Raw genomic sequence first — 23,556 nt, forward strand, 5'->3', positions numbered from 1 at the left:
GACGTAATGCATAGATTGTTTCTGAAACAACTTTTCTGGAATGATCTCATGACTCAAATGGCAGTAGATACTAGAAAATGTACAATGGGATTAAACTGAGGAAAACGTTGCTTCCAATTTTTGGCTCTTGAGGGCACTTATATTCAGGCAAAAGAAAGGTAAATGGCTCTTGGAATTCAGCACTTTTCGTTTTATGGTGCAGATTCTGAAACTGACCATATTAAGAATAAAGACTTAGTTCAAAATCGCTTCTCAAATAAATATCATAGCTAATTTAAATTATTTTCGGGCGGCAATCGACGAAATGGCTAATTATAAGCTCCTTGGAATTATTGCATTGCCTGCTGTAGTTTTTAAGGTTGCAAATTAGAAATCGCTGTTAAAGTTTATGAGATAGTTAAACTGCTACACAAATGAGGCTGTGTATTTTAATCTTATAAACACTTGCTTTGTACAAATTGGAAAGTATAAAGCATATAAAATATTTGCCATGTGTACCCTAGCAAGACTTCAGTCACTTGGGAACGCAAAGGGAACTGCTTTCAATATTGACAGGTCTGCAAAAGGTCTCCTTTTTTCCCCATCCATATATAGTTTTGTCCTTTACTGTTCCATTTAAGTTTTTATTAATTCTTCCTTTTCATCTCTTAAAATCTGTTAAGAAAAAGTCTGCAGAGGATTTTTGTATTTTTTACTGAATCTCTTTCATCGCGCTTTTTTTCCCCGCTGTTAACAAGTGAGAAAACGTACAGCATCCAACTACGAGCTATTTACAGCGATATCGAAAATAGATCAACGGTATTCCCCCAACTCTACGAGACATGCAGCAAAATCCATTCTTCTTGAAAACTAATTAGGCACGTGTTGGACTGAGGCGGCGAGGGGGGCGGGGTGTCTGGGAGCGATTGGTGGGGCCTACGCCGCCACTCCCTCGGTGATTATCCAAAGAAGTTGGAAAGAGAAACACCACCTCATTTATCAGGGCGAAGTTCCCAACCAGCCCGAGCCTCCGAGTCGTTGATAAAGTGACCCGGGATCTCGCTCGCTCAGATGCACGAGCTGCTCCGGAGCTGCTGTAGCTGTGTTTTCGAAAGCCGGAGCTGGATTCCTTCGTACAGTTTAATGATGACGGCCTAACATTCGCCTGACGTATATTGGAAAGCACAAGAGTCATTTGTTCTGCGATGGAGGCAAAACTCAGGAAGGAAAGAAACGAAAAGCTAGAATGTTTAAACTTTTTTTTTTTTTAGTGTGAACAAGGAGGTATTGATGACAACCCTGAGGACAGGTTTGCTTGTTTGTTATATTTAAGAATGATCAGTTTCATTTCCATTACGTATTTCAGCGTAGACACCATATCCTGGATTTGTCGTATTTTTCCCTTATATCTCGAGGAATTTCTTTATACTAATTTAAAATGCAACCTTTCACAAATATATTTTTTACTTTGCAAACGAATAAATTCATAACATTAAGTATGTGCGGTAAAAGGGAATAAAGGCGTTTGTTTATGTATAGTTGCCAAATGTAGCGAACTCGGAAAGTATTTACTAGTAAAGAGCATTCTTTATGGTTGTTTTTGTTAGAGAATAATAAACAACTCTTTGTTGTTTCTGAAAAGTCAATGTTTTTTGCTATGTTTTCAACCCAGATTGTTTGTATTTATGTTATCAGGATTACGTAAACATGCTCGCGCATATGTAGAATATTGGTGAAATTCTCAAACGAGGTTGAAAAAGAACTCCTTGTGTTTGTTGGTGATCCAAACTAAGATTATATTTTCGATAGGAGGAACATTCTTTATCAAGACACAACTATCTTTAGGAGCTTCTCCTTGGGAATTTATTAAACATTTTTAGGGTACGATCGTGGCCCGGATTTAACAGGAATTCGGTCGCTTGTTTTCATAAATCGCTTTCATTATGGAAAAACGGCCTTTGGTCACTATCTGGGTCAGGCATGTGCGGTCAGGAAAGAAAAAAATTGTCAAGGTGGATGAAAGTACCATGCGGGAAGAATTAGTGGTTAATCACTATAAAATCATCTTTAAATAATGATTTGGTTTATGATTAGCTCAGTCATTCTAATTACCGATAGCTATTAGACAGTGGTGAACAAACAAATATTCCAAACGTGAAAGATAAAAGAACGGACTTGATATTATCGAAAAATAAACATATATAAAAATAATAGCACCAGATGTTATGTAGAAATTATATATATATATATATATATATATATATATATATATATATATATATATATATATATATATATATATATATATATATATATAGAGAGAGAGAGAGAGAGAGAGAGAGAGAGAGAGAGAGAGAGAGAGAGAGAGAGAGATAAACTGTTTATTTTGTAGAATGGCACTGCAGATCAGATCCGCCCCAAGTTAGGACAAATGAAAAGCCTAATTCCACTACCTACCTGAACTTTCTTCTCCTCATCTGGATAGCAAGGAGTTTCCTGTTACTGAATATTTACCGTTTTACATTACAAAAATATGAAAGAAAATCCTAATTCCTTTATCCGTAAAGTTTTAAAGTATATTTTATTTCTGTTTTCAAACTAAATTTTATTTTCCACGTGCATTGAGCATATAATTTTCGTACAACGTACTCAACATTTAAATGAATATATAAAATCAGGTCTTCCGTATCTTTTCCCAAATCAGATTCTCTCTTTTCCTCTCTTCTTCGTTCATACTGGCAAGAGCTCAAGGCCATTTTGCATGAGTAATGGCCTGGCCTTTGCTGGCGGGGATTCGGGTAACATAAAAATTTGGAAGTGTTTCATCTTAATCGAAATTAACATTGCGGGATTTCTTGGAGCCAGGTTCTTATGCGTGGGATAAGATATTTGTTTTCGCTCCAGTTAGCGTTTACGGTACAAACAGTTCATCCGGAATAACTTTATTTTTAGGTTTTAAAATGATTCAAGTGATTTAAAATTTTCATAAGAGAAATTCATGAACCATAGAATATTGATGCCGGATGAGAATATGCGTATTTCATTTCAAAAACGCTAAAAGTAATCATTATAATTATCTAAGAATGTTACCAATTTGATTACGGGGTGTCGTATTTCGATGGTACCTTGATCTAAATCAACCACCATCTTATTATTCTACATTAATATTTTGCATTAACAGATCGTTTTAAACATTTGATTTATCATTACTGAGGAACAGTTATCATATTTTGCAATCAAGCCTTCGATAAAAACAGGAAATGTTGAAAGGGGATTCCAAACGTAGTGATGAAAGATAGTATGGATTGTGTACGAATGAACATCATGAACTCGCGTAGTTAATGGAAAATGAATTTAATAAATGACAGAAAAATTAAAAGAAGCGAATCACAGAGCAGAATAGGCAAAGAACACAGTGGGAGATCTTCAGAAATGTGTAATTGATGCTTAGGAAGACAAATTTTGGAGTAAATTGCTGAACAATCTTCTTTACGAAAAAGATGTTTGGTTCGTGATGCGATTAAAGGAAAATAGGTGAAATCGGGTTAGATTATATCTCTGCGTAGTACATGTAGCCTTAGGGGATTAGTGTCGTCAGTGCACCTCACCCGATGCACTGTAGACATTAATTAAGGTACTTTGCAGCAGTCCCTTAAGGCCCTAGCTGCAACCCCTTTCATTCCTTTTACGTTACCTCCATTCATATCCTCTTTCTTCCATGTTACTTTCCACCCTTACCTAACAGTTGTTTCAACATTGTTTGCAGCGCTAAAGTCCCAGCGCTTGGTCTTTGACCTAAATTCTGTATTCCAGTTCCATATTCACACCCAGTTTTCATAAGTTTGGTTCATCCCTCTAAACAATCTAACATATCTAACACTCGTCTGTTATAATTTCCATTTTATTCGATTTTAACAGCTCTCTCTCTCTCTCTCTCTCTCTCTCTCTCTCTCTCTCTCTCTCTCTCTCTCTCTCTGTGTTGTTGTCTATATCCCGACCTGTTTTCCTTCCTTTTGTTGATCTCCTCCATCTGTTGCTAGTCCCGAGAAGCTATGTGGTAATAATTAAATAAAAACGTCTGACAAGATCCACTGAGGGTGTCTTCTCTTTAGCCATAGCCCTTCCCAATTTAATGGCTTTTTATTTATTGTCTTATCAAATGTGTCATGATTAGTGGGGACAGGAGACAGGTACTCAAGAAGCAAACCCACGGTCATCTTCAGACAATTTTGACTTGGTAAGTTCCCTATGTATTTTGCCAACATGAGGGTATCAACCTCCAGTTTCTTACATGAGAGGGATTGTTCCTTAGTTCTCTCGATTTCCAGATTGCTGGTACGCATTGCGCGCGTCACCTGGTTTTGATTAATATTTGAATAAGATTTGTCATAATTCTTTCCTTGAAAATGTACAATATAAATACTTGGTTAATTCATGTTGCCTCTGTTAATCAGTACCTCTTAGAAGTAGATATTAGAATTATAAATTCATCATTGGAATCCAGGAACCCCCTTCTTCATTATTATTATTATTATTATTATTATTATTATTATTATTATTATTATTATTATTATTATTATTATTATTATTACACCTAAGCTGGGATGTTTTGATAGAAAGGAGAGTCCTCGTCAAATATATCAATCAGGTCTTCTTGAATTTCCTTTGGGGATAACCTTTGCTTTTTTCCAGAAAGTTTATGACATGCGGCCTTCTGTTTTGTCTATTTTGAGATCATGTTTGCACCTAGCGTCTCTCAAAGAATGTAATTAATTAATGTGAGGCTTAAGTAATTTTGAGTGTGTATGTGTGTATATATATATATATATATATATATATATATATATATATATATATATATATATATATATATATATATATATATATATATATATGTGTGTGTGTGTGTGTATATATACACATACATACACACACAAATATATATATATACTTATATAGTGTGTGTATATATATATATATATATATATATATATATATATATATATATATATATATATATATATCAGCAAAGCCACAGGAAAGAGGGGAAAGAAACGACAGGGTGCCAGGTACTTTCGTGTAATTAACACATCTTCAGGGCACAAAGTACTTGGCACTGTGTCGTTTCTTTTGAAGCTTTTCCTGTGGATCCAGCTGATAAATAAAATCACGTGCTTATTTTTGGTTTATAGTATAATATATATATATATATATATATATATATATATATATATATATATATATATATATATATATATATATATATATATATATATATATAATGTCTGTGTGTGTGTTTGCGTGCGTGTGCGTTGTATGTGTGTTTGACCGGTCCACTTTGTCATCACAGCGCACTGCTCCTTCATTCCGTGTCCCCGCTCTCCTTTCATTTCATCTCTTTCCTCCTGATCTCTTCGCAGCGGTCACCATCAAAGCGAACGATGCCCGAAATTGCATTGTAGACTGTCCTCTGTTCCTCCTGATATTAAGTTAGAGTTGGTCGATATTGGACTTTAAAACAACCAATTCGTGCTGTCTTGTAACATGATGCGTATTGTTTGCGTCCCATTAGAAGATATTAATAGAGAAATCGGTCGTAAAGATTATTGCGGGTCTGTATTATTGGTAGGTTCCTGATATTTTGTTTTGATGTTGAACACTGCAGCTCTTGTTGCTTAACAGCATTTCTTGTCGACGTTTTGCTGATTAATTTTCGTGAATCAGTTATTCTTTATGTATTTCTTATGACTATGATCATTCTCCCTTCGTTTTACTGGATATTAAAATTCTCTCTCTCTCTCTCTCTCTCTCTCTCTCTCTCTCTCTCTCTCTCTCTCTCTCTCTCTCTCTCACATGAGTTAGTTATTCTTAATGTATTTCTTATGAATCTTATAATTTTTGCCTCATTTTACTTAATGTTTGAATTCTCTCTCTCTCTCTCTCTCTCTCTCTCTCTCTCTCTCTCTCTCTCTCTCTCTCTCTCTCTCTAACTGTCCCTCCCTCCTGGTTGTGGAGGTTGTCTTCCCAAATCCCAGTTCATCTCCAGGGATGGGGTTATAGTTATTAACGTCGCTTAGCAGGGGACAGGGGAGAGATAGAGAGAGAGAGAGCGAGAGAGAGAGGAGAGGAGGAGGGAGAGGGAGAGAGAGAGTTCGGTAGCTGGAATGTGGCCCTACAGGGAATGCGGGAGGGGGAAACTTCTTCTGAACTTAGGCCTATCTTTGTCGTAATCCATAGAATTTAGACCTGAAACATCTATCCCTGTTGATTTTAGGTCAGACAAACGTAAGAGTGCTGTAAAGAAAGAATCTCTATTAGAATTCTTGGTTTATTGCAGCACTGTGTGTCCCTCTCCCAAAGTAGCTGCCGGTGTAATTCCTAGTTGATCTTTTTATCTGTTGGCTATATGAGATATGGTCTTCAAAATCCCATTTTTATGTGGTTCTGCACGTGTTTCGTTTTCTTGCGATGCTGCCTAATGACTTTATTGCTTAAAAATATGTGAACGCGTTTATAATCTGCGTATGACTTCGTTACTCCAACGATTTTATTATTGAATGGGACATGGAAGTTCGTACCAATCGTCACAGTTTGATATACCCGTAGTTTATAGAGTAATTATCGTTGATTAATCGTCGGTGAAATAAAATAACCTATAAATGTCAGAATATAATAAATGTGTTAAAGTCTGTGAACAATGTAGCTGTCAGCGTTCTTATTCGAATGCCATAAACACAGATTGATAGTGGAATAAAAAGTTCAGTATCTATTACATATCAAAGCATTTCCACATTCAATGAAAAAATGACGAAGCGCAAATCAGATATTTGCCATTTGTTAAGATATTTGATCAAAATCAGTAACTCTCATTTATGAATTATAATTAATTTGTAGTGAATTCCCACCTCTTTTTTTGTATAATACCCTGGAGGAAAATGTTTAGACAAACGATAGCATAATGCACCTGAAGCGTGTTGCTTCCCAAAAATAAATTAAAAACTGACAAGGAAATCCTTTGGAAAGGGAACTCAGACTTATTACATACATATTCTTGCGGTTTTAGTATTTGTGTACTGCCGTTTATTACCCTATAAGGATTCACGTGTACATAGAACATGAGCGCGCGCGCTCATATATTTGTATATGCATGTATGTATGTGTATGTATATATATATATATATATATATATATATATATATATATATATATATATATATATATATATATATATATAATAAAAGTATGTTGTATTTCGCTCTAATCTGGATAGGAGTCGACTAGCGATTATCCCTTTCATCAAAATAGGAGGCTCTTGTGCTGATGGGCTTAAATATTTTGCATATGGGTTATTAGTCCCCCTATCTATTGGTACTTTTTGGGACAGCAGTGGCTAGGTAGTGCTAGAGTAATGAAAAATAAATTAAACTTGGTAAATAACGGAACGGCTTTAGTATCCACCAGGCACCATGAGAGCGCGTGCGCATTAGTGCGTTAGAGTTTTCTGAACGTATCATATTGGCTTGTTCGATTTTGATAACAGTTATGTTATTAAAATATGCAAATATAAAATCATTTGCCAAATAAGAGGCAAAGAAATGAAAAGTCCTAAACATTTCTGAGACTGTTATTTAAGGCACCTCGATGGAGGCACAACAACCCTTCAAAAAAAAAAAAAAAAAAAAAAATCTGGACGTTACAGGGAACGACCAAGAGTGACGCTGCATTGCATGGAAATTTCAAGTTTACACATTTACATCCTGGCATACAACACCTCGGCTATCACTCAGTGTCATTAATCACATGCAAAGTAAACTCCCGAGGGGCAAACAACTCTTTGATATACAAGCTTCAGTTATTAACAAGTTCCCCGTTCAGTGCAGATATGTAAATTCCGATCGCAATTTCTCCACAATTTCGAGAAGATTTTTCACCACTTACCTGCTTTCAAGCCGGTCTCCGATCTTTGACATTCTACGACTGTATTTTGACAGTCAACAAGAAATTAATACAGTATTTAATTATGACTGAAATATTTCAAGAATCAATTTAGGCAATGAACGACTCGGCCATCTCAGATCTTATATGATTCGAGACTGGAAATTCCCAGGAGACATTTTATAGTATTGTTTTATGCGTGATATATTGGTAACAGATTTGGGGGGGACGTAATCTCCTGATGGACGTGGGACTTGTGTACTCGACAAATACCTCCCAGTAGCTTCCAATATTGTAGAGCCCTTCAATTTGTCGCACAAGGTGTGATCCCGTCTTTCATTTAATTCTAATACGCTTTAGTTTATTAACCATCTTTTCACCAGTAAATATTATTTTTATTATTGTAAATATTATTTGCATGTTGATTCTGTGCTTGGTGAATTTTTCTATGCTGGTACTATATATAAATTATATATATATATATATATATATATATATATATATATATATATATATATATATATATATACTGTATATATATAATATATATATACAGTATATATATATATATATATTATATGTATATATATTATACTGTATATACATATATATATATATATATATATATATATATATTATATATAAATATATGTACATGCATGTGTATATATATAAAATATATGTATATGTGTGTATATATAATACATACATATAAATAAGCCAACAAGATTTCTCAATTTCCCTCAATTTTGGATCCTAACATTTAAGGGTTGTCTGTTGTTTATATATATATATATATATATATATATATATATATATATATATATATATATATATATATATATAAATATGTTTATACATACATACATACATACATATGTATATATATATATATATATATATATATATATATATATATATATATATATATAATGCAAATGTGACGAATGACATTTAGCACTTACTGGCCGGTAATATAAGATCTGTCAGAAGTTGAAGCGTTCTGCAAACATCTTGCTAATATGGAAATATTTACAAGGTAGTATCCCCTTGGGAGACCTGATCAAGCGGGGTTAGGGGAGAATGTCTCTTTTCCTCACAACCACTGTATATACTATAAATAATATATATATATATATATATATATATATATATATATATATATATATATATATATATATATATATATATATATATATATATATATATATATATATATATACACACAAAATATAATACCATGCGCTAGTATTTCCTTAAATGTGTTTAAAATTTAGTATAATCTTACATGTTAGTTTACAATATACATAAAAAAGGTAAAAGAATAAATAATATTTTATAGTATATGTAAAGGTACAAATAAACAAATGTCTGTTTTTACATATATATGTATAATATTAAGTTTGAGTGTATGTGTGCGTCCAGATGGTCTACTCTGATTAAAGGCTGGAGGTTCGTGTTGGGCAGGGCCTCAGCGACTTGAGCAAGCATGTTACTCGGCCTTTGCTGGGCGCTCTCGTGTTCCCCAAGGGGCGCGATGTACCCGGTGGTTTGGGGCGTGCTGTCTGGTCCCTGTTGGCTCGTGTATTCCTTCTCCTGCTGGAGGGGAGTATATAATCCAACTCTTGTTGAATGTGTGTGTGTGTATATATATATATCTTTTAGATAGAGTTGTTCGTGGTGGTAGGTTTCTACTTCCTAATAGTAGCAATTATGGCTTGGACCATCGACGGATGGTCTCTTGCTTGTCACTATCTCATAAATTTTATTTTAACAGAGATCTTTCACATTCTCACTGATCCCTAATCCCCTTTATCTGCCGAGAGCAACCAGATTCGCTGAACAGCGGCACCAATAGGCAGTAAATGTGCCTCGCTGTCGAACTTCTCAGTTCCGGAGGTCCTTTATTCCTCACACCGTTGGACTGTGGAACAGCCTCCCAGAGGGTGTTGTGCAATTGGAACTTCAGAAGCTCAAGCGAAGATGCAATGCATTACTACCCTAATACTATTCTTCTTGCGTTTAAATAAGTTTTTATCTCTTTATTAGTTTATTAGTTCTTTGTTCTTTTATAATAAGTGAGATCTCTTCTTTTATGTATTTACCGTTACTTCCTCTTACTTCTTCCTAATGAACGCCATATTCTTTGGAAGCTTGAATTTCAAGTCAGTGATCCCGGTGGGCTTGTTCCATATGAATAGGTCTCATCTTCTTAATAATATAATAATAATAATAATGCTGACAACCCGAAGCTATCGAATCAAAATTATTTCTTGACCTTAAGAGGAATAGTTTCTTTAATTTTACTGTACACGCACGTATAAAATTCGGAACATTGCTCTTAAATAAAACACACACACATGTATACACACACATATATATATATATATATATATATATATATATATATATATATATATATATATATATACACATACATACATATACATACATTCATCTATTTAATAAGTCTACGTCTTTTTCCACTTGAAGGAGTAAGATATGGTAAGAAAACTAGCCATCTGTCTACACACATATATATATATATATATATATATATATATATATATATATATATATATATATATATATATATTTATAGATATATATATATATACATATATACATATATACATATATATATATATATATATATATATATATATATATATATATATATATATATATATATATATATATGTGTGTGTTTGTATTTGGAAATATTCCAGATTTCACCCGTGCATTAAGATAAATATTTAGTAATCTGTTTCCCCCCTCCCCTTTGGCGATGAGATTATTTTTCCTCGATTCCTCTCCCGTCAGGTTTCGCTGTCCTTCGTAGTTCCTTCGGATACTTGAGGCAATTCCTCCTTTTCATCCTCCACTTGTGCGGGTCCTCCAACTGGGCCGTCAAGACCCGGTTGCGCCTTGGGGATGCCCCTATTCAAAATGCATAGCGACAGCCAGCGGCTCCAATATCCAAACAGAATTTGCTTGCCGAGTATACAGGTTATCAAGGCTTGTGCATATAGGCTTTTGGACAGCAATCCCTTCGAAGCTCATCTATTGTTTAGAAGATAGATGTTGGGAAGGATATAGCAGGGATAGAGCCCGTGCTCCGATGGATGACATGTGCTGGTCAATCTACTGGGTGTGCAGGCTCCCTCCATCTTTGTTATTTCGATGTGTTTTTTTTTTCTGGCGAAAGTGATTTGTGACTCTTTTGTTGTGTATTTTGGTTTACTTATTCTTTCTGTTATAGCGTTTATTCAAGGAAACAGAGGATTAGAGTAATGCTAACAGAAAAGCAAGTGGTGACTAACATAGCTCTGTTTAAGTTCAAAGGCATTAAAATAAGAGCTAGGATATCATTAACTTGACTTAGAGATTTAGTGCATTTTTTCGTACATTTACAGACTTTTGACACTTTGTGAATATTATAGTCTTCTACACCATGTTGTGGTAATAATGCGTGATTCCACAGAATTTTGCACTCTCAAAAAACTCTCTCCTTATATATATTTATATATATATATATATATATATATATATATATATATATATATATATATATATATATATATATATATATATATATGTATGTATGTATGTATGTATGTATGTATGTATGTATGTATGTATGTATGCATGTATGTATGTAAACTTTCGCCCAAAGGGAATTTTACTTGAAAAATACGACTATCCTGGTCAGGATGAATTTCAGTTGCTTTTGGGTTTGTTTATAGGTGACATTACACTTTATAGATAAAATCATAAAAATGTCATGCGTGAAAATGAGTTTACTGCGCCGAATTTTTTTACTTGCCAGGTGTAAATATTATTTCCAGCGGTAAATTTCTGCGACTGTCTATCAGTCCTCTTGAAAATGTCTTAGAAAAGAATGGCGAAACCGACCTCCCTTCATTTTTTAAATTCTAAGCAACCCACATCAATTCAGATAAGTTCCACATCAATGCCCCTTTCATTTTACGTTTTTTTTTATGTAGTGTTGCTTACAGCATGCTTTGTGTGGCACACAGTAGACGTTTGCAATGGTTCTTTGTAGCATCCTTCCTGTCTCATGTGCATTTCTTTGTCTTTGAATTTAATCCGTTCCCTTCAATCTCTTTCGAAGGTTCCTCTCATGAAAGACGGGTTCCGTTTTAGCATATTTTGCGAGGTTCATGATGTTTATAAGCAATCGATAAAAACCCTTTGTTTGCTGGCAGGCTGTTAATTATTCAAAGATATGCATATTTCAAGACAGAGGATTAGATGACCATCAAAAGGCCACATTATACATGTAAAGGAGCGATTGATGATAGTGCCTGCGATCAAGCACCTGGCTGATGAAACTCACCTTGAAATTGTGTTTATATAAGGAACAATCGAGAACGCTTCCCAGTTACATGTTCCGACCGTTAAGGGCATCCTTTATTCGCGCGAACTATTTTCTAAGGCGCACGATCTTTTCAGACGGTATGCAGTTTCTTAATGATTTTGTCACTGCTGCTCTCTCTCTGAAGAGTCTAACCCCGCCCCCTCCCTCACCTCCCCAAAAAAAAGGGAATGGTACGTGCCAGAGTCCAGGATTTATGATGGTTCAAATTTGGACCCAGTTTGCCAACTAGTGTACAGCTCAACAATTTTACCAACAGATGAAGTTACCCCCCAAAATTTTCAGACATCACCAATGAGCTCGTCTGTAATCTTTATTATAATTAAGAACGGTAAGGGATAATTAAGTCACGGTGTCTTTGTGGGATCAAGTTAAGCGATGCAAGGATGACAAATTTATCTTCTTAAAAAAAAAATATATATATATATATATCCCAAAGTAAACGAAACCGTAAAAATTGCCGTTCTTTTTTGTCGGGTCCTGGCCGACAAGCTTCCATTTGTCATTTTCAGCTTAGGAATTACTTCCGTTTGTTCTGAACTTTCCGCATTTACAGTTCGCAGTATTTTGTTTTTCCCTTTTTACCGTTGGGAAGGAGCTGAAAAATCACCTGCAAAATAACCTGGAATTCGTTTGTGTTACTTAATGTTATTTTTAGATGACACATTTACTCATTATTAATTTTTTGTCTTGGTAACTGTCGACATTTTCTTCTGTGTACAGACATTTCTACTAAGAAGCGCTCATCAGTGCAGTGGCAACCTAATGCCCTTTTATTGCCCTGTTGCTAAAAGATAAGAGACAGTAAACAGAAAAAGATGAAGGTCTTAACTACGAATAAAGTAATTAAGCGTTTCTGGTTGTTGCCATTTTTATGGTAAGATGACCTCATGCTAGCACTAGCTCTTGCTTCTAGAACAGCGTGTAACCTGTCTTGTAAAGCATGGAAGATCCGAAGAATCAGGAAAAGCGAACAAGAAAGACAATGCCAGATATCGGCATTACAAGGAAAGAAGGCCTCTCAATTGTTGTAATCCGAGGATTACCGACTTTCATGCAAGACTAAAGTCGATCCTCAAATGTTTTATTTTGAATAGTAATTTCCACCTCTTCCTCACAAACGCATCAACAAAGCCCAGAACTGAAATATCGGTCTCATGTTCCAAAGTGCATGCCAACGGCGATTTTGAAAGATATTCCTCATTTTTCTCTTCACGGAGCAGGCCGTTCAGAGAAAAATTTATGAAAATTTGTTCTTATCAAAAAATGAAGAAAAAAGTAGGTGCGTCATTTTTTTTTAGTATCCCTTCGAACACCTTTGATCTTAGATTTTGGAAAACTGGAGCTGAATGAACAAGAAAATCTTTTCGTGGATGCTGCTCTTTTTCAGCGCATTTTTTTTTTTTATCTCATGAGAAAATAACTGACTGTTCCATAAAAGAACGTTTCATGGAAATTTTGCCTGTGAGTTCACGTGGGCCATAGAATTCCTATCCGTGCCTGCTGCAAGGTATCTCGTTACCACTTCGTTTTTACTTCTAGCTCTTACTTGTACATACGAAGGTCTATGAATATGCAAACACATTCTCTCTCTCGCTCTTATATATATATATATATATATATATATATATATATATATATATATATATATATATATATATATATATATATATATATATATATATATATATATACTGTATATATATATATATATATATATATATATATATATATATATATATGTATATTATATATATATGTATGTATATATTATATATATACATATGCATATATATATAATATACATACATACATTTATATGTATATATATATATGTATATTATATATATATGTATAATATGTGTGTAAAATGTATGTGGCTATTAGTTCCTTCATGTATTGCTCAGAAGGCTTACCTTCAGCAAGTACCCTGCCTGCACACAGTTTGCCTCTCACCTTCCCCTTGTGCGAATTTCTGTACTTCCAGATATCAGAAACTGTCATTTACTTTCATTCCATCCAACCAACACTTTTATTTGGCTCTCGTTTTCCTCTCAAAATTTCAACTAAATGAACACTTTTTTTTCACCGACGTCTCCTAACTGTTATTCTGTACTGAATTTTCTAATGACTCCTCTGTTTCATACTTTCTAGCTATCTCCAGTGGTTCTTACTGCTTCAGTATATATATATATATATATATATATATATATATATATATATATATATATATATATATATATTAACTTTATCACATACACAATTGTTCTGTGCATTAGTAGAATTACTAAAAGGACCTCATTCAAACTGGATGGTATCCAGTTTGAATGAGGTCCTTTATATATATATATATATATATATATATATATATATATATATATATATATATATATATATATATATATATATATATATATATATATATATATATATATATATATATATATATATATATATATATATATATATATATATATATATATATACGCTGCTCAAACAGTTCATCTAAACAGCTACCTCCTTATTGTAAAGAACATTCACGTTTCACATCTCCAAAGTATAGAGGTATGAACAACCACTAATACATTCCAAGTTTTGCCTGTGTTGATATTTCTCTCCTCTCGAAATAAATTATTCTTTTTGCGTGCATCCCCCAACAGCAAGAAACCTTGGATCGTGCGGGAGGTATTTAGCTCAGTTTCTGAAAAAATCGATTGTGACTCTGTTGGCCTAGATGTTAGGTATACTTAGATACAAGCCATTTTTCAATCGTCCCTCTATATATAAATGAAACTTCTTTCATATCAACTCACTGTTTTGATTGCATTAATAGCTCCTGAATCCTTCAGTGGACATGAAAATTCGTCAGGAGGCATTTCTCGAAAACAATGTTTTCCTATTCATCTTGGACTCCAGGCCTACAACCAAAGCCTTTTCTTTTGTTCCTCTGTACCTCCTGCCTTCAAATTACCTAGCACAACCACCCTTCTTTATATCTGGGCCTACCCAAGAAGTTACTTTTTCTTTCATTCACATTTTTTCCTTCATTTCAGGACGGTACTCGCTTGTATTATTTCCTACTAACTCATTTGAACTCTGCAGTAATTGAAATTCTATAAATATTTATAGTTTTCTAACCTTGTCATCCACGCCAAATACAGACACTCACATTTTCTCTCCATCTGGCTTATCTGATACATTAAGAATCCTTCATTTCATTTCCCATAATTTTCACGAACCATGAAATATTGCCAGCTTTTTCTTCGTCCAAATATTATCGGTTGTCATTGTTTTCCTGAACTTTAATCTCCACTGTTACTTTTACTTCACTGTCTTTTGAGTTATATCCGGATACTTAAAATGAACAATCATATTAGTTTTATAATTTAAGTTACTCCCTTTATTCTTCTATACACCTGGTTTTTATTTTGATCCTGAAAAGCAGTCTTAGCTACATCTTTCATTTTTCTTGCTTCTCTGTAACAAATTCATTTGATATTAACTCGTTTCCTGCCTTTTTCCTTTCGTTTTTTGTTTCTTTATTATTTACGTACAATGCATGACTCATTTGATATTTATACTCGTCAATGAATTCTTAAAAGTCCGGTAAGCTTTCTACAGATTAGTTTTTCACATTTCATACTAACCTTTATTTCCATGATATCCAAGAAATATTGACTATCCTCGGTCCAGATAGTCAATATTTCATGGATATTGTGGAAAGTAAGGAATATTCTCTATGAACTCCAGTTATGTGGGTGGAATTTCTTGTAATGAATCATTATCTCCGCAAGAGGTATGATGGCTTTTTACGAATCCCTTCTTTTCCTTAATTATTTAAATTTGAATATATTTCAGTTTTCTTCATCTCTAATGGGGATATTTAAACAGTACGTACGTTAAGGATATTGCTTCAATATGAAAAATTTTCTCTATTTGAATGCGTCATTAAGTTTCTGATATTTATAGTCTGTTCTCTGTCAGAAACACAGTGTTTAAAAGAATTCCGATTAGTAAGATTTAAAAAGTTACGCAATCCATTGTTTTACTTGTAATATTGTTTGAATGCATCAACAATACGGAGTTTGGACAGAGTAAATAAAGTATAGTGTTATGACTGTTCATTCACACATAGCACCGCGACACCAGTCGGTAATGAACTTTCTTTTTTTTAAACTTGAACAGTGATTAAGCAACAGCAAAAAATTGCACATTTTTGTTCCACGCATGTGGATGCTTCCTGCAACATTACTCGTCCCTTACCATCAAATTCGCCAAGCATAAAATTAGCCGAAGAAAAATTTCAAGTGCGTAAAATTCTCTCTCTCTCTCTCTCTCTCTCTCTCTCTCTCTCTCTCTCTCTCTCTCTATATATATATATATATATATATATATATATATATATATATATATATATATATATATATATATATATATATATATATATTTATATATATATATATATATATATATATATATATATATATATATATATATATATATATATATATATATATATATTTATATAAATGAAATTTGTTTTCCATGTCACGAAGTAAACAATCATATAAAAGATAATTATGGTATTTTTTTACACTCTTCAAGTGCCACATATTCAAAATAATTCTCATTACCTGTCTAATATTCCCACTTAATCTGGTGCTCTATCACATTTATTGACGTTCCCTTATATTTATTGTCAGCACCATTATTCAAGTAATTTATTTACGAATGATGAAAATGTCTACCATTTTTTTTTTGTCGCTTATTAATATTCTGATTATCATTTGATTTAACTTCACGGTTCAGATTGATAAATTGTCATTCCCTTTAACGGATATGAAGAGAATTTCCTGTATCTTTACTTTTAATCTCCCAAGGGAAAAGTGATCACAATGGAATTACATGTTACATATATACCCCTCTCCTCTAATTAGCGGAAGACTAATTATTGGAGGCGAACGTGCTAAAACATACGGGCGAAAGAAACAAAGATTCCAGGTGAGGGCGAAAAAGAGGCGACGAATTTTCCTATCGTCTTTCTTGACGTCTCTTTCTTTTGAAGATAACTTGATTCAGGCGTTCCCCGGTGGATGTCGCCTACACAGATATCTTTTCAATATATCTTAATTAATTTCATTAAGTGTAGTCCCGGGCGACCATAGAAAGGTTCCCTGAAATTGAAGACAGAGAGGAGAACGCGATGAATGGTCGGCTCTCCCTCCGGTGAATACCAAAGGCGAGGTAATTAGCACTCTCATATTTCCTCATTTCCAGCTTGCTTCGATCCGGTCGTTTTAAATATGGGAGACTCTCCATATTGCCGTCTTTTTTTTGTGTGGGGGGCGGGGAGGGGTTTCGTTGCTGCTCTGGGTCTTCATACGGTGAGGTAGCTTTGATCTTATAATCCATTAAGATTATTTTTTTTATTAATTTGCAGGGTCATTCAACTTACCGTAAGCTTTTGTTCACTTCCTATGCCTTAGGAAGAAAGAAAAAAGTATTATACAAAAATCTGTTACACAAAAATCGACCTTTTTTTCCGGATAACAGTTTGAAAGGTGACAGAAATCGCTGCATTAATTATATCACACCCTTTCATTTCACTCTCTCGGACCCCATTGCTTTAATATAAAATAAGATATACTCTTCTTTTTAGCCATTTCACTATTAACGCATAGCCGCCGATTTGGAATTTTCAGTCTGGCTTAGAATTACACTGCCAGTAAATTATCACGTCAGGGTTAACAGAAAGATTAGAACTGGCATGTAAGCGTAGCTGTTAAACTACATTAATGATATGATGTACCATGTCAACTTGACACCAGTGTTGCACGCCACAGCACCTAAATGTATCTCGTGTAATTATATGACAAATACGATGCCTCTTAGACTAGTAGTTGCTTAGGTGAACTGATACTCTCTCTCTCTCTCTCTCTCTCTCTCTCTCTCTCTCTCTCTCTCTCTACTAATTTACATAGGTGAATTACGCGTGGCTTAGTGTTGTTTTTGCTGAATAAACTTTGTCTTACGCCAGCTCCGAACTGCGTAGTAAATGAAAATTTAGTGAAGCAGAAAAGGAAATTGTCAGAAGGGAGATTTGTGTAAATTAACGGCATTAGGAAGCCTGGAGAATGAGAAAGTAGGAAGACCGTAACAATAAAAAAAAAAAAAAGGATGAGAGCTCTGTTGTCTTTCATTCTGACCCTTGTAACAGGGCAAAGCTTGCTGCGCATAAATGAAACCTTTTAGCAGATGTTTATCTGGTGTATCTATATGAAAACTTTTTAGAAATGCAAACAAGTAGTATTTTACTGACTTTTCATTTTCTTAACAAAGCTTTTATAATACGAGAAGTGTAAGACCATATCATATCCGTAGAGCGTCGATAACACGGAGTGGCGATCTCCCTGCCGAGCGTGTGACCGCGGGCGGCCACACTAGCTCTAGTACTATACTTTATTACTATTATTATTTTTATCTTTTTTACTGTTAATAATATCTTATTATTATTATTCTTATTATTACTATTATTATTATTATTATTATTATTATTATTATTATTATTATTATTATTATTTGACCCAATTTCACAGAGAAAAATTACCTTACAAAAACAGGTTGGTCTAAGCACTCCAACCATTGTGATCAAGGCCAAAGCATATGCTCTTGGATCTAAGCAGTGCCTAGCATAAATGGTTCCTGTAAATTACAGGACTTTCTCTATATACAGTCACTAAACACTAACTTAAATAGTAATGTACGATCACTTAACACTAACAATCACATTACAGTATTGCACTCACTTAAAAACACACACTTGCTATACACTCATACTCACTAAACACTCACACTTACTGTGCACTCACTCAATAACACTAAACACCCACTGAATACTCATCACTCACTAGGCACTCACTATACACTAAACACTCATAAAACACAATAAACTCGTTAAATACTCACTGTACCCTAAACACTCAGTAAAAATTCATTAAACACTCACTTAATCCTAAACATTCATTAAACACTAAACACTCACTAAACATTCACTATACACTAAACATTCACTAAGTACTCACTAAGCACACACTATACACTAAATGCTCATTAAACCCCAAAACACTCATTAAACACTAAACAGTCACTGAACATTCACTAATCACTCAATAACACTCCCTAAACACTTGCACACTAAACATTCACAAAACATTCACTAAACCATAAACACTCACCAAATATTCACCGAATACTTACACACTAAGCATTCATTGAATACTTACACACTAAACATTAACTAAACCCTAAACACTCACTAAACACTTACACACAAAACATTCACTATACCCTAAACACTCACTAAACATTCACTGAATACTTACACAATAAACATTCACTGAATACTTACACACTAAACATTCACTAAACATTAACATTCACAAAACCCTAAACAGTCATTAAACACTTACAATCTAAACATTCACTAAACTCTAAACACTCACTAAACTTTCACTGAATACTTGCACACTAAACATTTATTAAACACTAACATTCACAAAACATTCACTAAACCCTAAACACTAAACATTCATAAAAAATTCACTAAACCCTAAATGCTGAAACATTCACTGAATACCTTACACACTGAACATTCACTAAGCACTAACATTCACTAAACATTCATTAAACCGTAAACACTCACTAGACACATGCTAAACATTCACTAAACCCTAAACATTCACTGAACACTTAAACACTAAACATTCAGTAAACAAACATTCACTAAACCCTAAGCACTCACTAAACGTTTACTCATTAAACATTCAGGATAAAAAAAAATTCACAATTGCACTAAGCCCCTGTTCAATTTGCGCGGTTACCAGACCTCGAAAGATGGCCGCAAGGCGCTGCAGCGCCGCCCTGATGGAAGATCACCGAACTACATTGTACTGGTCCACAGATAGCATCTCCAGATATATACCCTCTATGGTCAGATCCCTTTTTATCGAATAAGACAGAACGGAAATAAGTCAAATGCCTGTCCATTGCCTTATAGAATCTTGAATTGAATTTGCGCCTATAATTGGCCTGATTTGTGCAATGCAAGCCATAGTTGTTGCGGCTGACACTCATTCTTGACTACCTCTGACAGGAAGGTGTTATGTTTGGTCCTGTTTGTGTGTCCATTTGTCTGTGTATATTTTTGTCTGTTTGTTAACCAGCTGCCTTCCATATCCTGCTAAGATATCTTGATGGCTCATTATCCATTATCAGGTTCCTCCATTTTATCCATTGTAAAACTGAAAGTCCCTAGCAGCATTATGTATGCTGAAACACTGAAAGCAATGTGCCCAAGCTCTGTTATGACCGACTTTCTTTGCAGCTCATGTTTTTGAAGTGTATGGTAGATCTAAAATTGTTGACTTTTTTTCGTTGTCATTGACATTTAGTCCATGTTTTAGGATATTTCTCGTCTCTTGCTTTTCATGTTAGGTAGCAAATGATTATGAATTTTGACTTATTCTCTGTGCGCACTAGAAATTTATAGATAATAATAATAATAATAATAATAATAATAATAATAATAATAATAATAATAATAATAATAATAATAATTCTTATATAACTATTCTTACTTTCAGGTAAGACACCCTGTGGCAAGGTGGACTCGTTGCTCGTATTACAGATAAAAGTTGATCTTTGTAAGTATTATTTCCGTTACCTAATTTGTCATTTGCCTCAGAGACATTTACATGAAGTGATTTTCTACGGCTTATGTTGTGCATTAAGAAGATTAAATATAGGTATATATGTAGATTATGGCCCTTGGAAATTATAGAAATATTGTAAACTGATTCTGTGTGCTAATTATAAAATATCAAAGCCATCAAAATAGAGAAAAAAATTAATTTTAAGATTTCTTACCCCACAGTATAAATTCATAAATACCTCAAGTACTTAAGGAAAAAATGACAACACACACACACAACACACACACACATCACACACATGTATATATATATATATATATATATATATATATATATATATATATATATATATATATATATATATATATATATATAATTATATTTTCAATATATATATATATAAATATATATATAAACATAGATATATATATATATATATATATATATATATATATATATATATATATATATGTGTTTGTGAATTAGTCTTGTTCTTGTGAATTAGTGTTTTTTTCAATAGAAATGCACACCTACATATATATTCATAAATGATGTATATATATATACATATAAACATATAGATATATATATATATATATCATATGCGTGTATGCATGAGATATATTTATATTGGTATATATATTGTTGGTTCGATATTAAGTTTCGCATATATCGTGCATAGTATATATGTGTCCTTATATACAATGACCTTTAAATTTTTTTATTATTTTGTTTATCAGTCCTATATAATCTATATAAACATAAACAATTTATTCCATATACATATATATATAAGGATATATATATATATATATTTGTCGAAATCAGATAACTAAGATATTAGTTCATCTGCATTGCTGTATGATAGCATTTGTTACATTTCTCATCACAAAGCCTTACACACGAAATGAGGAACGAATGAAGGAACTCCAAACGCCAGAAGAGGAGAATCGATCTTGCAGGATATTCTATAGCCATAAAGACCTATATCTGTTTTAGGGGACAGAGATATATATATATTTTACCTATATATATTTAGACTAGAAAAATATATATAAAATTATTGAACACTTTTATATATGTATATATATATCATTTATATAATTACATATGTACTGTGTGTGTGTATATATATACAATTTATTCATATATATATATATATATATATATATATATATATATAATATTTATAGTAATTACATGTATAAACATTGCTTTTATGTGCATATGTGCAGAAAAAGAATTGTTCATTCATGTATGTGCACTATAAAATAGATTTTTCATATATTCATTTGTTAACAATAGAGTCAGATTTTTCGATAGCTTTTGTATCCAGATGTATGATAATTAAGATTTTCTTATCTCGAAGTCATTGGGCTGGTTTTAATTTGCTGTAAAAGAAAACTATTATGCCGGCTTTGTCTGTCCGTCCTCGCTTTATTCAGTCCGCACTTTTTTCTGTCCGCACTTTTTCTGTCCGCCCTGAGATCTTAAAAACTACTGAGGCTAGAGGGCTGCAAAATGGTATGTTGATCATCCACCCTCCAGTCATCAAACATACCAAATTGCAGCCCTCTAGCCTTAGTGGTTTTTATTTTATTTAAGGTTAAAGTTAGCCATGATCGTGCTTCTGGCAACGATATAGAATAGGCCACCACCAGGCCGTGATTAGTTTCATGGGCCGCGGCTCATACAGCGTTATACCCAGACCACCGAAAGATAGATCTGTTTTCGGTGACCTTGATTATACACTGTAGCGGCTGTATAGAAAACTCGATTGCGCTGAAGAAACTTCAGCGCATTTTTTACTTGTTTTTAGTAGTTTAAAAACTTAGGCTTCTGTAGCCAGCATGCATGCATGAGAATTAAATCGTACAGGAAGACTATAATCAACCGTATCTGAAAAAGTCACTGTTAACTGACATTTCTATTTACTAGAAGGTGATTATTATTAAACAGCGAAAATGGCTCTGTCTCGTATTCGAAAACATTAGTTTTGAGTGATTTTCAGCCGAAAGTATGAAAGTCACTGTCGAACATGGGATGAATTTAATCTACCTTTGTGAAGTAAAATTTACAATTCCAAAAGTGACCTTTGTTTTGATTGACATAAGTCACATGAACTCTGATTAAAGGCATCGAAGAAGATGTCATGTATAGAATATATTCAATATATATATATATATATATATATATATATATATATATATATATATATATATATATATATATATATATATATATATATATATATATATATATATATAAGAAGTAAAACAAGAAATCGAGATGATTTCGTGATGACATATTGTTTCTTTTATGGTGTCAAAACCTTTACACGATGTTATATAACAAAGGAAATTAATGTTTCAGAGACGATCGTTGTGTTTACGGTGACTCGGGAAACACTTTTGACGGGAGTACGTTGCTCTCTACAAATTAATTTCCAATGTTACGCTGATTGAATATATGGGATTAAAAGCAGTGCACTGAGCTAAAGCCAGATACATAGTGATTAAAAGTGCCTGATCA

At 33.3% G+C, this 23,556-nt stretch overlaps 1 protein-coding gene across 1 annotated transcript in view; it reads left to right on the forward strand.

Moving 5' to 3' along the window:
* The window catches only part of LOC136835066 (uncharacterized), a 658,594-nt gene extending 637,376 nt beyond the window's left edge, over window positions 1–21,218 (forward strand). The window contains exon 4 of the mRNA XM_067098214.1: window positions 20,956–21,218. Within this exon, the coding sequence (XP_066954315.1) occupies window positions 20,956–21,152 (197 nt within the window). The 3' untranslated portion in view covers window positions 21,153–21,218. The remainder of the gene's footprint in view (window positions 1–20,955) is intronic.
* Window positions 21,219–23,556: the final 2,338 nt, after the last annotated feature.

This window comes from Macrobrachium rosenbergii, chromosome 4 (genome assembly GCF_040412425.1).
Source record: "Macrobrachium rosenbergii isolate ZJJX-2024 chromosome 4, ASM4041242v1, whole genome shotgun sequence".
Lineage (NCBI taxonomy): Eukaryota > Metazoa > Arthropoda > Malacostraca > Decapoda > Palaemonidae > Macrobrachium > Macrobrachium rosenbergii.